Below are 16,830 nucleotides of genomic sequence, written 5' to 3'. Positions count from 1 at the left end.
ACATATCATCATTGCATCTGCTGCTTTTTCCAGACGTGTTCTTTATTGTCATACTACAATCTTGCCACGTTTCTTTTCCCCTATTTGCATTTTCAGTTGCCAGGTGTGTTTGTTTTGTGTTCTCTCTGTGTGTTTAGGGTGGAGTCGGTGCTGAATCGACTGATTAAAATGTCCTGTGTGGGTGTCGCTTGACCTTGAGACCACTCCAACACCAGGAGTTTTTGTGTATTCAGTAGTTATTTATCCGTTTAATGTTGTTTGCTTCATTTGTGTATTACATTAATAAAGATCTGCTTCCGGGTTGATTTAATTTGCCTGTGGCGGCTTCCCTGTTTGTAGGCTAACCCTCCACAAAGCTCCCTTTATTCCTCTCCAATAGAAGATAGAAACGAGTTCAAGGGGTAGATGTGATGCTTCTCAATAAAATGCCCTTTCATGGTATACAATTTTAATTTTTTATCTTTGGGTAACAGGGGTGAATGACCAACAACAACCTGTCATTTACTGGGACCTGAAAACATTTATTTTATATATATTTTAATCTTTAAAATTATGCTTTACACCATTTAGAATTGTGCATTTTTATATGTTTTTATATACTTTTTATGTATATGATAGAGTGATATTTCTACAAAAGATGCTTAGTGCAAAGCCGTTTTGCATGACGCCTATCATCGACGTATGGACAGCAGATCCTCCTGGCAGCTTGCATTTGGAAAGAACTGCGTCGTCATTCAAACAATGATGAAGAGTCTCTTTAATGTGATCTTGTTGATCTGGTTATTAATCGAAAAAGGTAAGACCTTATGCTGCCTTCACGTGCTTTCGGAAATATCAAACGAAAGAAATCTTTGCACGTACGCCCTCTCATCCCGAATGCGGATGAGATGATCAATTTTCCGGTAGCACGGGAAGGCAGCATTTTCTTTCTACCGGTGTTTTTCTTCTTTTTCTCCCGGTGTTTCTGTGAGCGTACAGCGTTGTAGTGACTGAATGATTCATGTTATTTTTGGGAATATCCTCCTGGGACACAGTAATAGACTTTTGTCCGCTGTAGTGGACATTATATTTTAGTGAGTTTTTGTGTCATACACGTCACCGTTTTAAGTCAGGAATCAGGATGCCCTTTAAAGAGCACATTCTGGGCTTTGCACTGTACAGATAACAAATGTTTGTAGGTTTCACCAGGACAAAAACTTCTGCTTGGTCTTTAATATGACTGACATATAATTATAATTTAAATCTGATTAATTTTCAAATAGTTTGTTATAAATCGACATCTCAGGAAAATGTTATGGGGTTTCTAATCAATATATGACTTTTTTTATTTTATACAAAACTGGGCATTTCATACATGACCTCTGGACGCCAGGACTTAAATGTTTATGTTCATGTTTATCAGGCATTTTGGAGACACAACAAGTGAATAGGGAAATAAATTACATATCTATGTTCCTATGAAATATTACCTATATTTATGAAAATATTGCCCACCATTACTCCCATTATTACACTTCTTCTTTTATTCATTACATGTTGCACCAGGAACACTTTAATATGCAAATTAGATGCAGTCTATAGATACATTGTATTGAATGGGAAAATCCAAGTATGGCGATTTTACACACATTGCATAAAGTAAGATGGTATATCAATACATTCTGTTGTATCTTTCATAAAATAGTTCAGATCATCTTTAAACAAAGTTTGTTTTTAAAAAATTCTGACACTTAAAAATGGAATTTGTGAATGAAAAATAAATCCTATTTTTGCCTATATGTGCAATTTCATGTCTTTGAATTTTTTTAACAACTGAGTCAACTACGGAGGACATATCATAACATGATTAAAATATAATTTTTCCACAAAAAAAAAATGTTGTCCATTTCTTATGCTCTAAACAATGTGATGAAATGAAAAAAAATCTAAATTAAAAGGACTTTGTTTTAAAAGTTGATATAGTCAGTAAAATATAATATATTTTGCATTACGTGCAAAAATGTAACTTGTATGTAATACGAGTCGCTTGGATAAAAGCTAATGCCAAATGAATTCATTTTTATTATTATTTTTGGTAATAGCTTTTCATGTCAGGGATGGCCAACATTGGTTCTGGTGACCCATTTGTATTTTGTTTGTGTTTCTTCAGGAGTGTCTGATGTTAAGACAGTTGAAGTGACCGTGATGGAGGGAGATTTAGTCATTTTTCACACTGGTGTTAAAACAAACAAACAGGAAAATATTAAATGGTATTGTAATGACACTCGCATCGCTCAAATCAGTGGAGACTTCAGTTTTATCTGTATAGATGTTAAGTGTAATGAAGGCACTGAGAGATTCAGAGACAGACTGAAGCTGGATCATCAGACTGGATCTCTGACCATCAGGAACATCAGAACTGAAGACTCTGGTGCTTATGAACTGAAGATCATCAGAAGCAGCGACAGCAGTGACATAATCTTCAATGTTTTTGTCACTGGTGGTAAGTAATTTAATGAACGGTTAAATGCGTTGTGTTCATTTATTTTTTACAGTGATATGCAGGATTTGATACAAAATAAGGATGTAAATTGAGTTTAAAAACACAAACCAAAATGTTTTTTTTTCAATAGTTCAATAGATCCTCCATCATCTTGTCACAGTGTTTTGATGTATGTTTCATGTTTTAAGGTTTTCATGTTCACTGTCATGTTGTCATGCACTTCCTGGTTTTGTGTTCCTTGTGTGTTCCTGCCTCGTGTTTCTGTGTCTTGTTTTCATTGGTTTATGGGTTAATCATTGTTCACAGGTGTCCCTCGTTTTGTCATTAGCCCTTGTGTATATAAGCCCTCATGTTTGCCATAGTCTTTGTCAGTTATTGTATGTTGTAACCTGCTGTCGGTGAGTGGTGGTGTGTCTAGTCAAGTATATGGCAAGTCAAGTCAAGGCTTTTGTTAATGTTTGGATTTATGTTAAGCTTCAAATAAAAACTGCACTTGGGTAGTGATGGCGAAGTGAAGCTTTTTTGAACCAGTGAAGCTTTCAGCACAATTGAATCAGAAAAAGGTTAATTACTCGCTTTTCAAATCAGATCTCGATGAGGACCTCTTCTGTTGAAAGTGAGGGAAAGCGCTGTCGCAAAATGTTTTGAAACCATTGTCTTATAAGTAAAAAAAATCAATACAATTAATGAATAGATGTATAAATGAATTAATCAATATGTTAAATACACGACAACAATGTGTTCCATTGCATACTCCTAAAATCAAAATTTTGTAAAACTTGATATAGAATAAAGCAAGTAGACTAACACACACACACACTCAATAAACTAGCAAAATACAAGTTCTAACCATAGACAGTAAAAGAAATGGACGGAGCGATCCCATTGCCTTCTACGGCGTTAAGTGATGTCAGTGTAGGGGCACTCACTTCCTGATGGCTGAGCGAACTGCGCAGGCTCAGACTGAGCTTGAGGACGTAGAGGACGTGAGCCTCCTGTCTGACAGCTGTGAGTCTTCTAGTAGATGTGGAAAGTGAAAGCTGAATCACGTTGTTTAAATATTTTCTCCCGTTGCTTTTGGCTCACTATGGGCTTCTCCCCATTCTTCCCCCTTGACTTTATCAGACTTTATGTCTCCACGTCCCCCCGACTGTCTCATAGACAGTAAAGATTGCCTGCGAGCGTCTCCTCAGGTCTATACGGTAATTTCTCAACTGTGCGACAGGGTCGCGTTGGTTATGACTCAATCGTTAGCCTATTTTTACAAAAACAGCTTCTACGGGGCGATAGTGTAAGATACAAGGTAATGGAGCCTTTTATGCATTGTCGTGTTTCTTTAGAAATAAACAATGGACAAATGGAGTCTTTAAACGTCTCAGATGTAAAGTTATTCACTGTCAAAGTAACTCAAAAATGAATGGGAGTCAATGGGATGCTAACAGCAGGTGATGGCTTGGTTCGCAATGGCCGCCCCTAGGGGTGGAACGCTTTCCGAGCGCTAGATTAGCCCCTTGGTTCTAACCACCCATGTCGCGCTTTTTGAATCTGAGTACAAAGCAGTCATGTGGGCGTGTGTGAAGCGAAGCTTCGGACGTCATAGGTCACGTGATTTTGATAGAACGAATCAAGCATCGATACGAAGCTTCATTGAAAATTCAGTGGACTAAACGTTACACATCTGTTGCTTTGTGTTTCAGGTGTTTCTGCTGCTGATCGAGATGAAGTGAAGAGAAAGTCGGTGATGGAGGGAGAATCTGACACTTTAGTTCCTGGTTTAATGAAAAACACAAATGATTCAATGATGTGGTATTTTAATGACGTTCTCATCGCTGAAATCACTGGAGATCTGAGTCAGATCTGTGCAGATGATCAGTGTAAAGAGAGATTCAGAGACAGACTGAAGCTGGATCATCAGACTGGAGCTCTGACCATCACACACACCACAAACACAGACTCTGGAGAATATAAACTACAGATGATGATCAATAACAGCAGCTTCAGCATCACCAGAGTGAAGAGATTCAGTGTTTCTGTCACTGGTGAGTATATAATCCCATCATTAAATGTATTTTCTCATTTTTCATCATCTCTTCATTTAAAAAAAAAAAATGCTATATTTTTTAGATAGACCCAATAAGTGTTGGGTAGTGGACTGTTTAACAAAAGGAGTTTTGACTTGATAACGCTTTGTCTAATGTAATTAACATGCTAAATGCATAATATTAGACATTTTCCCAGTGTGCACTGCGGTTTCCTGTTGGTTTGCATGCAACCAAATAATCCATTTATAATCAGATTGACGGCTCAATCGGACTGAAAAACCTTCATGTAAGCCTTAATCGACTGAAAGACTGTTCAGATCCGATTTGTGTGTCCATGCAGCGCTTTCGTTTTCTGGGATATCTGCATTGGTTTCTAAGGCAATGACACTCAGTTGGTAAGCCAAAAACAGCAAAAACAATCGCAGCATAGCAGGAGTGTGCAATACAGATGTTGTTCTTTTTACACCGCCGCTTTGCGACAACACAACCATGTTTCTTCAGTGACTTTCAGCATGTTTCCTATAACAGTGTCTGATGTGTACATTTTAAGTGGTGTGAGAGTCTCATAAACGGCAGTCTGACTGAAACTGATTTCCAGAAATGTGATTTGAATAGGATTTCAGACCACATATGAATGTAGCTTGAAGCGGATTGTTTGTAACATTTCATTTTTACATTATTATAATTATTTTATATGTTACAGATAATATTGATTATGTGTACATGTCTAACAGTACATACCAGCTGGAGAATTGTTTATTTGTTGGTTCATTGCGATTCGGGATCAGGCTCGCAAAGCCCAACGTCCCGAGGCTATGTGTTTTCCAGATGGGCTACCAAAATATTAACACGTCGGCAAGCCGGTGAATCTTAAATAGTGAAATAACATTAATTTCTTGATCTCCGTTGTTCACTCTCTTGACTTGAAGTTTGAAGAGCACACACCTGCACGTGTGGTTCGCGCTTATATCCACCGATTGGGCGGGCCAATAAAAATAAAATAAAATAAAAATTTTACTGGGGTGGATGCGAAATAAATCATTGTGTTTGTTTGATAAAGACGTTTTCAAGCCCTGTGATCGAGAGAATCATTCTGGTTGCTGCTTTCAAATCAATCCCTCCCTCATGTGAACTGAAATGAAAGGGGAGCAGAAGCTCATTAAATATGCAAATCTTCTCCAATCCTAGCCGTGGGCATCTACTTACAAGTCTCTAGTGCGGCACGCCCATCAAAACCCAGCGTTCGGGAGAAAGCCTCAAAACCAGTGTAGAAAATAGCCCATTACTTATTATTTATTATGTTTTGAATGTAAAAACCACCCAAACGTCATTAGTTGACCATTAATCAAGTCGTCATTAATTTTTTTAAAAAGCCAATTCATGACACCTTTAAGCAGAAGGTTCTCTCTGATACAAGATGCCACTACTCCACTACAGTGGAGGTTTGTCAAGACATCGCTAAACCCTGCAGATCAAGCTTCCAGAGGTCTTAAAGCAAAGGACTTTATACAAGCGAAAACATGGATCAAGGGACCAGACTTTTATTTGAAACCAGAAGAAGAATGGCCACAAAGACCAGATCAAATGAGCCAAGGTGCACAACAAGACCCTGAAATCAAAAATGAAATCAAGGTCAACATGTTCAACATTGTAGAGGCCAATGACACTATGAGCAAGTTAACTGATTACTACTCAAGTTGGTTTCGTCTCAAAAAGGCAGTGGCTTGGATGATAAGACTCAAAGAAACTCTTGTACAAGAAGACCATCAGAGTCAATCGGAGAAAGACCCAGAAAAGCGAGTATCCCTTCTACAGGAGCAAATGCAAAAATACAGATCAACCGTGGAGAAAAGGTCACTGAGCCTGGAAGACTTGAATCAAGCAGAATTTCAGCTCGTTCAGTACAGTCAAAAACAACAATTCTAGAAAGAAATTGAGGCTCTGAGAAAGAATAATCCTGTAAGGAGAAGAAGTCAGCTGTACAAGCTTGACCCTGTATTTCAGGATGGAATACTAAGAGTTGGTGGCAGGCTCAACAGAGCAGCCATGCCAGAGGAATCTAAGCACCCTGAAATACTTTCAAAGAGCTCCAAGATTTCAACTCTCATTCTAAATGATATTCATTGTAGATGTGGACTCTGTGGTAGAAACTACATGTCACTTTGACAAAAAATCTGGATCCCCAAGCCAACTCAGCCATTCGAAAACGTATACATAAATGCTCAGATTGTCGCAGACTCAATGGAAGAGTGGGAGAGCAAAAGATGGCAAGTTTGCCAGAAGATCGCCTTCTACCTGATAAACCCCCTTTTCACAAACGTAAGCGTTGATTATTTTGGACCCTTCGATGTAAAGCGGGGCCGGAGTTCTGTAAAAAGGTATGGAGTGTTGTTCACTTGCCTATTAGAGCAGTGCACATTGAGATAGCTGATAGTTTGGACACTGACTCATGTATAAATGTTTTGAGGCATTTCATAAGTAAAAGAGGACAAGTGTCAATCATGCGCTCAGACAACGGCACAAATTTTGTCGGTGCAGAAAGAGAGTTACGAGAGGCACTAAAAAACCTGGGCCCTCATTTATCAAGGGTGCGTATGCACAGTTCTGTGCGTAGTGAGTGCATAAGAACAGTTTCACACAGAGTGTGGGATTTACTAACTTGTACTTATACGTAGAAATGTGTGTAAATATAAGCACACCTCTGAGCATGCTTACGCAGAGAAACTAGTGGACTAGTGGTAGAACAGCGATACTACACATAAAACAGCATGTAAAGGGTTACTTCAGCAATTAACGTATGGCTTTGTATCAGTTGAAACCAGGGAGTATATTCGAATGATCGTGCTAAATTTATTTGACACTAAATTTATATATAAAATTATGCATTGTCTTTAAAATTACTATATCTTTATCTATAGATGGATGGATGGATATATAGATATAAAGTCATTTTAAACACAATGCGTAATTGGTTTCTAACCCTAAAAAAGACAGTTTTGACAAATGTTGGATGCAATTATTTCCTTGGACCCAACCCACAGTTCCCTTACTGAAATTCTCAACAAGCCAAAATAAATGGGGCATGCATGCTATCGCCAGATTTCCAAACAGAATTGGAGCCACAGACTGCACCCACATCGCCATAAAAGCACCATCATAAACCAACAAATTTAATTATGTAAATAGAAAAGTGTTTCATTCTGTTCTCTGCTAGACAAATAATCATTTGTGTTGCAAATTTTCTGTTGTGGTTGTTAAACGTCATTGTCGTCATTGCCGTCAACGTCAAAATGGTTGACTCATTTTGTGTTTGTGAAGTTCCTCTTTTTGCCATAATTGCGGTGACAGAAAAAAAAAACAGTCTCGTGATTTTTAAAGGGATGTGTTGTCACCATATATGGTTCTTTGGATTCAGATTTCAGATTTATACTTTATTGTCCTCAGGAGAGGAAATATGCTTCCACAGACTGTACCAGTGCAACATTCAGCACACATAACATACACATACTTCTCATAATACACAAATTATTGGTCACGTAGATATAAGCATACACAGACGGTATCAGCAGCAAACCTATGAGATATGAGACTTAATCACTATGTAGATTCAGTGCTCTTATTGCTGAAAGTACAAAACTTTTCCCTAGGCGTGATTTTTTATGGGGTAGCTGTCTGTATCTCCTGCCTGAGGGAAGAAGGATGAAACATGAATTGAGGGGGTGACTAGGATTTCGAATAATAGTTTTTGCTCTGCGAATGATAGCAGTGTTAACCAGACCTGTCAAATTGGGAGTTGGCAGACCGATTATTTTTGAACTGGTGTTGGTGATTTTAATTAGCTTATTTCTATTAGTTAAAGAGAGCATGTTAAAATAGCAAGCAGCACAGCACAAAAGAATAGATTCGATGATACTTCGGTAAAGGAGAAGCAAGAGACGTGGTTTAACTGAAAGAGATCTTAGTTTACGCATGACATAGTCTTTGTTGGCAGCGTTTCTGAATGTCTGTGACGTGTTGGTCAAAACTCAATTTTTTTGTCCATGATAATGCCTAGATACCTGAAACTGTTGACAATTTCCACTGATTGGCCACTAATGGAGATAGGGCAGTGAGAGGTGGCGAGATTCCGACGTGTGTCAATAATCAACTCCTTGGTTTTTGTAATATTAAGGAGGAGATGACTATCCATGCACCATTGGCTAAAATGAGCAACAGATTGGTGGTATGGGGAATCTGAATCCTTGCCCGTGAGAAGAGCGAGTATGGCTGTGTCATCCGAATATTTAAAGTATTTTATAACGGGGGAAGGGCTCCGGCAATCGTTTGTGTATTATGTGTAAAGAAAAGGACTAAGTACACAGCCTTGAGGGGCTCCTGTGTTAACAGTAATGGTGGCGGATGTCGTACTACCTACCCTTACCGCCTGCGTTCTGTCACTGAGGAAACTATAGATCCAGTGAATTAAAAGAGGTGGCACATGAAGATGATGCAGTTGAGTTATCATTGTGTGACGTTGGATTGTGTTAAAAGCAGAACAGAAATCTATAAAAAGAATCCTGGCATAGTGGCCAGGGGAGTCCAAATGTTGGAGAAGAGTATGAAGAAGAGATTCGACAGCATCCTCTGGTCCTCTATTGGCCTTGTGGGCAAACTGGTAAGGATCCTGGTGTGGGCAGACGACCGGAAGGATGGAGTTCAGTACCAGTTTTTCAAGGCATTTTGCTATTATGGAAGTGAGTGCTACCGGTCTGTAATGATTCAGTTCAGAGGGACGAGGTTTCTTGGGGACAGGGATGATGGTAGCTGTTTTCCAGAGAGTAGGGACAGTTGCTGTTTGTAGTGACTCCTTAAAGAGTGAATTAAGAACAGGAGAAAGCTCCAGAGCACAGTTCTTAAGCAGCCTGCCAGTTATCCCATCTGGGCCGGGAGTCTTGCCAGTTTTGCACCTCCGGAGCTGCTGGTAAACATCTACTACCGTTAAGGGAACAAAATATGGCTGCTCAGTGATGGGTAAACCCCTGAGCAGTCTTTCACGTTCAGTAGTACAGTTTAGGATATCAAACCTGGCAAAAAAATTATTCAGGTCTCTAGTGAATAAATTAAGATCAGAAGGTATTGGAACACTGATTCTTGAAGTCGTTCCAGTTAGTGTTTTTATTTTCTGAAATGCCTGTCTTGTGTTCATGCTACTGAAATCTTGTTCCAATTTCTCCTTATATGGAAGTTTTGCCTTTTTAATCTCATTTTTCACAGAGCGGTTAATGTCTTTTAATAAAATCCAGTCTTTGCAATGAAATGCTTGTTGTTTCTTCTTGAGTTTAAGTTTTATTTGGTGGGTCATCCATGGTCTGGAATTAGGGTATTTTCTTACAATTTTGACTGGAATAGTGGTTGACATACAAAACTTAATATAGTCAGTTATTATCATCGTTTTTTTATCCAAGTCACCATCAAAAATGCTCCAATCTGTGCATGCTAATGACCCCTGCAGCTGCGCAGTTGCATCTTCTGACCACTGCGTGATGCTGTAGATGGTTGGCTTTTCCCTCTTCAGTAGTTGTTTATATTGTGGTACCAGAAAAACAATATTGTGGTCTGCAGAGCCTAATGGAGGCTGCACGTGAGCTGAGTAAGCATTGTCAATGTTCCCATAGCACAAGTCTAACACCTTATCCTTCCTTGTGGGGGTAGGGGTTCCTGTTTAAAGGATGGAAGGATGCTGTGCAACCTACAGCTATTAAAATCCCCCATAATAAAGACTGGAGCATCAGGATATTTACTCCGCATGGAGTGAGTGCTCTGGACTACTAGCTCAGATGCTGTGTCGGTGTTAACACCAGGCGAATATAAACACAGCTAATAACCACCGTGGGAAATTCCCGTGGGAGGTAGTATGGACAAAGCGAAAGCGTCAGCATTTCAATGTCAGGTGTGCAGACCCTGTCATGGATCTTGATGTTATTACACCAGCGGTTGTTAATATAAACACAGACTCCTCCACCACTCTCCTTACCGGAATCGCTAGTTCAATCTGCTCTGATGATTGTGAAGTTTTCCAGACTAACTTCTTCGTCTGAAACGGAGTTGTTCAGCCATGTCTCGGACAACGCCATGATACAGGCCTCCCTAAAGGCTTTCTCCCTTCGACATCTGCAATAAAGGATATCCATCTTATTACGGAGAGATTGTACGTTAGCCATCACAACCAAAGGAAGGGGGGGGGGGTTGAAAGGACGCCTCCGTAACCTGGCGCGTACCCCTCCTCGCTTCCCTCGTTTCCTCGGCTTGCCCAAGATGTCAGCTGGAATTACGTCCAATGGACTAGATGTAGCGGCGCTCCGAAGAGCGAGGAGATCTTGACGAGAGTAGATAAGTTTGTTGCTGCAATACACATCCGGGTGACACGCTGCACACCTGAGGTTACAGGTGATCAGGAAAAGGATCACCATGATCCCCAATGTTTCTCCGATGAAGATCATGTTAGCCATGGTGGTAATTTTAGATGTACACTAGACGTAGACAGCTCAGACGAAACAAAGTACAAACAAAGAAAAACTGAACAGATACGGACGAGTGACTCAACAAGTGTCTTGACTCGTGAGAGGGTGGGTACAGACTGTGTTGTCGCAGCAGAGCATGTGCCAGGAGAGATGGAGGCGTTTCTGAATGCTAATGACTGTGAACGTGAACGAGCATGGCACTTACGCACATGTGGGATTTATCAACAACGATTGCTTACTCATGTGCGTAAGAACTGTGTACGCACGTTTGATAAATACGGATTTTCTTGTACTTAGACACATTCTAAATTCCAGTCACACGACGAAATATAGAACCTTTTCTACGCACTGTTGATAAATGAGGGCCCTGGACCATAAAGTGGAGAACACCATGCTACACGAAGGGATTAAATGGATCTTCAACAGTTCAGCTGCATCTCATAAAGTTTGGGAGCATCAAATTCATACTGTAAGAAGGATACTCAACACTCTCTTAAAGGAACAGTCTTTCAATGATGACAGTCTTTATACCATCATGTGTGAAGTGGAAAGCATAATCAACAACTGACCAATAACTAGTACATCAGAAGATCCAAATGACCTTGAGCCTCTGACACCAAACCATTTACTGTTGTTGAAAACTCAGCCCAGCTGTCTTTAACAAGGAGGACCAATATGCAAGAAAACGTTGGAAGCAGGTCCAATATCTTGCTGATTTGTTCTGGAGCAGATGGACTCGAGTACCTTCCCACTCTACAGGAACGCAGCAAATGGTCAAACTTTAAAAGGAATTTTGAACTGACGTGTTGCTAGTTGTGGACCATTCTTCCCCCCGTAATTGATGGATAATGGGAAGAGTAATTCAAACATTGCCAGACTCCAGTGGAACTGTACGTCGTGTAAAGGTAAAGACCAAAATGAATATACTGGAGAGACCTGTAAATAAGTTGTGCTTAATTCAAAAGCAAATGTAAGCATGCAGACTAACCAAATAATTACCAAGAGGAAGATAACCAAAGGAAAGGTGGAATAACTAAGTAACTATTTCTCTATTTCTATTACTAAACTGTTAGGGGTTGACAGTTTTGGCCCATAGACCAGATATGCAAAATGAAGACCAGAAGTCAGGATGTTCAATCATCTGAGAATTTTACTGAAGAATAGTTTGCAGTTTCATCAGTAGAGTCAGCTTCAGAGTCTCTCAGGGCGGTGTCAGGCCAGACTCTACTCTACACATCCTTACACAAAATTACCACACCAGTTATACCAATTTCAAGGGCATGATTTACATCATTACAAATACGTGGAATATTACTAATTGGCTTAAAGTCTAAACAATGTGTCACGCGAGAATAGATAGGAGATGTTGTTGTTGTTAATCAGGATGTATACATCAGACAATCCCAAGATTGGGGTAGTGTTGACTTCAGGGGAGACGCCAAGAGGTCTAGGGTGTGAGAAAAAGCGGTCCAATCCATTCCATAGACCTGCACAGAACATGCAACACACACACACACACACACAAGACTCTAGGGCACATCTCTCCTCCAAGGTTAGTGCAGCAGTGAGCTTATCAACAGGACAAGATATCAACACCACATGACAAACACATCTCCAGAAAGAAAAGTATGACTAATATCATCTACCTCATTCTATAAAGAAATATAAAGACAAAAATGTACTTCTATCAACGGGAAAAATCACACTATATAAATGAGAAGAAATCACAATTGGGAGACTCAAATCCTCCCACCCTTCCTGTCCTGGGGTTACTAACATCAGGCAGGATTCGCCTCTTGGAAGTCCTAACTTTCTCTCCAAGGCCCTGTTGGTCAGGACCCAGAGATAGAGGTCAGGCTATCTCGGCCAGAGCACATAGATAGGGGTAAGACTGTCTTTGTCAGACCGTCTCCATACAGCAGACATAGAGTCGAAATCTTATTAAATAATAGTTAAATGTATTAATGATCACATAAAATTGATTGTCAATTATTCATTATTTTGATGTAAACCATGAACTCTGATGTCAGACTGCATGTGTTTGCTGTCTGTCAGCGCTCGCGCGAGTGTACTGAATGTGTCTATTTCTAGGCTCATTACTCTTGAACGATCAAATACACACATTATTACGCTGATGTCCATAACCTGACTTGAGTAAAAAAGTTTGGGACGTGTGTCAGTAAGTATTGGCTCTGCGCATTAGTAAGTTCTCAAAGTGAAAGCAAACTAATATAGCTTATACCCGCTCTTTTCTGTGTGTTAAGTAAAGTATAATGTACACCCAGCCGGTTGTTATCGCAGAATAAACCCAGACAGAGTGATCAGTACCCCGACGCGAAGCGGAGCATATCACTCTGTCGGGGTTTATTCTGTGGTAACAACCGGCTGGGTGTACATTATCCCGCTTATTACATGGCTACTAGTCTCAAATAAAAAACTGCTTTAGCTACTGTTGCTAAAACAGATGGTGCCATTTATCAGTTTAATCAATATGTAATAATAATTACAACTGATGACTAAAATGAAGTGTGAATCTCAGTTAAAATTATTGTTAAATACTGGATGGATGTCTAGTAATATTGTCTGTCTGTCTTCAGCTGTTCCAGGTTCAGGTCTGTCTGCAGGTGCTGTAGCAGGAATAGTTATTGGTGTTCTGCTGGGGTTTGCTGCTGTTGGAACCGCTGCTGTGATTTACTATCATCACCACAGGAGACATACAGCAGTACCACAGAATGTGAGTATTACATATGATCGATTTAACAAGAAATAAGAGATTAACTGTGCAAAAAAATACTTCAAACTGTGGTATGAATATATGCTATATATAATTACGAGTGTAGCATAACACTGAAAATCAACAGAAGCAGATATTTACCAGTGAGACACAACCGACAGAAACATGAATAACTTCCAAATGAACATACATTTACATTTTCAGAGAGTGAGTAAGTTATCTTATTAGAAAATACAAATACAACAGTTTAAGCATTTAATCATAATAAAGTGGTGCGAGTTAGCATTTTAGCACTTCCAAGTTCCCTTGTCCTGAAGTCAGTGGGTTTTTTGAATGGGATTTTGGTAAAATGGCTGAAATAAGGTCTGTGGTCAACGCAAGCTCAAGACACTTGGAGATTTTTTTTTTTTAACCGGTTACGTGTCTTTAAAATGGCCGTTGCTAATAAGTGTCTAAATGAGACTTTCGATGAGATTAAACGTCATCACAGAACAGGTTAACTCAAACTACAGCCGCATTATGCTCATAATTGTGCTCTTATAAACTTGTAAGTCAAACATTCTGGGGAAATGTTTTGAGATAACTGAAAGAGTTGTCAAAAGCTTTAGTGATGTGACGTTGAAGTCGAGCGACCGAGGTGTAATCCGTTTATAACCCACCTTTAGCCTTTCACTTCTGGTGAATGCGTTTAGGCTTAAATTCATAAAAGTGTGATATCTGGGATAATTACCTTGATGGACAAAACGTGTAAGTATCAATCTTTTTGTTGCTCACAGAGATTGTTTTTTTTTGTGATAATCCAAAAGTTTATGGGACAATCCTATTGGGTTTTTCTAGAGGGAACCATTGAGATGCGAACTGGTTGGAATATAAAAGTGACCCACTCTATACTTCACGGTATTATTACTGTAGTACAAAAGATGACCGTGTGGTGCTGTTTAAAGGTCCCGTTCTTCGCGTGTTTTCGAAGCTTTGATTATGTTTACAGTGTGCAATATAACATGAGTTCATGTTTCACGTGCAAAAAAGCTGTATTTTTCACACAATTGACTTATCTGTACAGCGCTGTTTCCTCTGTCCTAAAAACGCCCTGATGATTTCCTTGTTCTATGAAGTCCCTCCTTCAGAAACACGTAATGAGTTCTGATTGGGCCAGCGCTTCCGTGTTGTGATTGGACAGCAGCTTAGCGCACGTTGCCCGGAAAGGTCCCGCCTCTCACCATAACGGGGAGACGCAAGCGCTGAATGCGCGCTCTTCTCCACGTGAGAGAGCAACGAGACCACGCCTCCTATTTTGCGTGTTCTTGTGGGTGGAGGGTTAGTCAACCAACGGTTCTAGTGACGTCATTCCTGAAGGAAGTGCAGCGGTGTAGTCCAAACCAGCCGTTCGCTGTAGGCTTTGCAAGGGAACTTCTGTAAAATAAAATATCTCGCTTGGCATTGAACTTTGAGCTTTATAGTTTTACAGGTATTATTTATGCTCTAACAGCAACATTATACACTAAAGTTTGAAAGATGGAATTGCGAAGAACGGGACCTTTAAGACAACGTGTTGAATATTTAGGGAAAGAAAACCTCTTTACAAACAACAGGAAAGAACAAAATTCCAAGTCTGTAGTATTTTTGTTTTTGTGTAACTGAAATATCAATCCTCCTCATTACTGTATAAACCTCATTAAGGTATATTTTAATACCTTCTGTCAATCTGTGTTTTCTTACAGGAGGATGATAACTTGTGATAATGCGCCACCTGATCCGAATGACATTCCTTTGAGGAGGAGAACACATCCTTCAGTCAGACTCTGAGGATGCTAATAGAACAATGTCATTTAGAGGGAGTAAAGTCCAAGCTCTGGATTTGGGCCGAACCCGGAGTAATCCCCCTGTGTATGTAAGTGGTTAGAACTAAAAGTGTGGAGAAGGAATGGTGGAGGGATGCTGATGAACTGTCAACAAACGGAGGTAAGACTGCTGCATATATATATACACCTCTCATCATCGATGGGCTGAGTGCTCTCCACTCGTGTCAATTATCTGAATGTGCTCCTCCAAAACTTTTTTAATAAAACATATTCTTTTTTATACTTTCATTGATAAGGACACTGAAGAGAATTAGGAAATGATTGAAAGATTAGGGTCAGCTGAAACTCTCGTCGCTCTCAGTGTAATTGTGTCAGGATTCCAGTGGGCAACAGCAATACCAGTTAAATTTCATCTGTTACATTCCTATTTAAATATGACATCAAACTGATTTCTTATCACTTTGGTCATGCTGATCTGGTTTGATGTCACCATCTCGTAGAACTGACTGTGTTTCCATAATCACCTCAACCAGACGGGCATTATTTTACACACACACACACACACACACACACACACACACACACACACACACACACACACACACACACACACACACACACACACACTAGGACCGTCTGCACTACTGAGGAATGTTACTTGTGTGTATACTTGATAAAACCATGAAATTAAATGAAGTCTGCGTATATTCTGTAAATATATCTTTATCTCTCTTTTAAATGTGCTAAAATAAATTGCTAAAATCACAATGTTAAAGCAGCACTAGGTAACTTTTGCCCTTTTTTTCTTTTTTCCTCTACTACTGTCGTAAGCTCTGTCATCCTACAACAGGGGATGCCATCGCGCGTGAATTCGTTGACATAACCCTGATAGCCCTGAACTAGTGATGCGCGGGTCGTCTCATAACCCGCGGACCCTGTATGTCTATTTAATGTTCGCGGGTGCTGGGCGGGTTGTAAAAATATATCCAGTGGTGCGGGGCGGGCCAAATAATTTCATAAAAGCGTCCCTGCGGGTTGGTGCAGCACTAACAGTTCCCCTGAACACTGCAGGAGGAGTTCTTCTGACGTCGCGTGTGAAATGTCTTCATCAGGTACAGTCAGTGGCATATGTTTCAGCATGTCATATGAATATCATTTCATGGGGGGGTTTTTTAAACGCCAAATAATCACGATGCTCACGTTTACAAGCCAGCGTCATTATAGTAGTCTATTGGTTACCGTTTTACAGAATCTATATGATACTTCAGTT

At 39.8% G+C, this 16,830-nt stretch overlaps 2 protein-coding genes across 2 annotated transcripts in view; one reads left to right on the top strand and one right to left on the bottom strand.

Moving 5' to 3' along the window:
• The window catches only part of LOC137040042 (CD48 antigen-like), a 117,821-nt gene that overhangs the window by 17,239 nt on the left and 83,752 nt on the right, over positions 1-16,830 (bottom strand). The window lies entirely within an intron of this gene.
• On the top strand, positions 422-16,599 carry LOC137040039 (carcinoembryonic antigen-related cell adhesion molecule 1-like). The gene is made up of 5 exons (XM_067415462.1): positions 422-796; positions 2,150-2,482; positions 4,180-4,521; positions 13,622-13,758; positions 15,480-16,599. The coding sequence occupies exons 1-5, from the start codon at positions 682-684 to the stop codon at positions 15,495-15,497; spliced, it is 945 nt and encodes a 314-aa protein (XP_067271563.1). The 5' UTR covers positions 422-681; the 3' UTR covers positions 15,498-16,599.

The sequence above is a fragment of the Pseudorasbora parva genome, chromosome 14 (genome assembly GCF_024679245.1).
Source record: "Pseudorasbora parva isolate DD20220531a chromosome 14, ASM2467924v1, whole genome shotgun sequence".
Taxonomy (NCBI): domain Eukaryota; kingdom Metazoa; phylum Chordata; class Actinopteri; order Cypriniformes; family Gobionidae; genus Pseudorasbora; species Pseudorasbora parva.
The sequence above is the reverse complement of the archived record's forward strand: the minus strand, read 5'-3'. Positions and strand labels throughout refer to the sequence as shown.

What these genes read in the sequence shown, in the direction of transcription:
- LOC137040039 (XM_067415462.1), top strand. Translation starts at nt 682, where the DNA reads ATGGACAGCAGATCCTCCTGGCAGCTTGCATTTGGAAAGAACTGCGTC. An exon ending in CTGGTTATTAATCGAAAAAG is followed by an intron (nt 797 to 2,149) that starts GTAAGACCTTAT and finishes GTGTTTCTTCAG; the next exon opens with GAGTGTCTGATGTTAAGACA. An exon ending in ATTCAGTGTTTCTGTCACTG is followed by an intron (nt 4,522 to 13,621) that starts GTGAGTATATAA and finishes GTCTGTCTTCAG; the next exon opens with CTGTTCCAGGTTCAGGTCTG.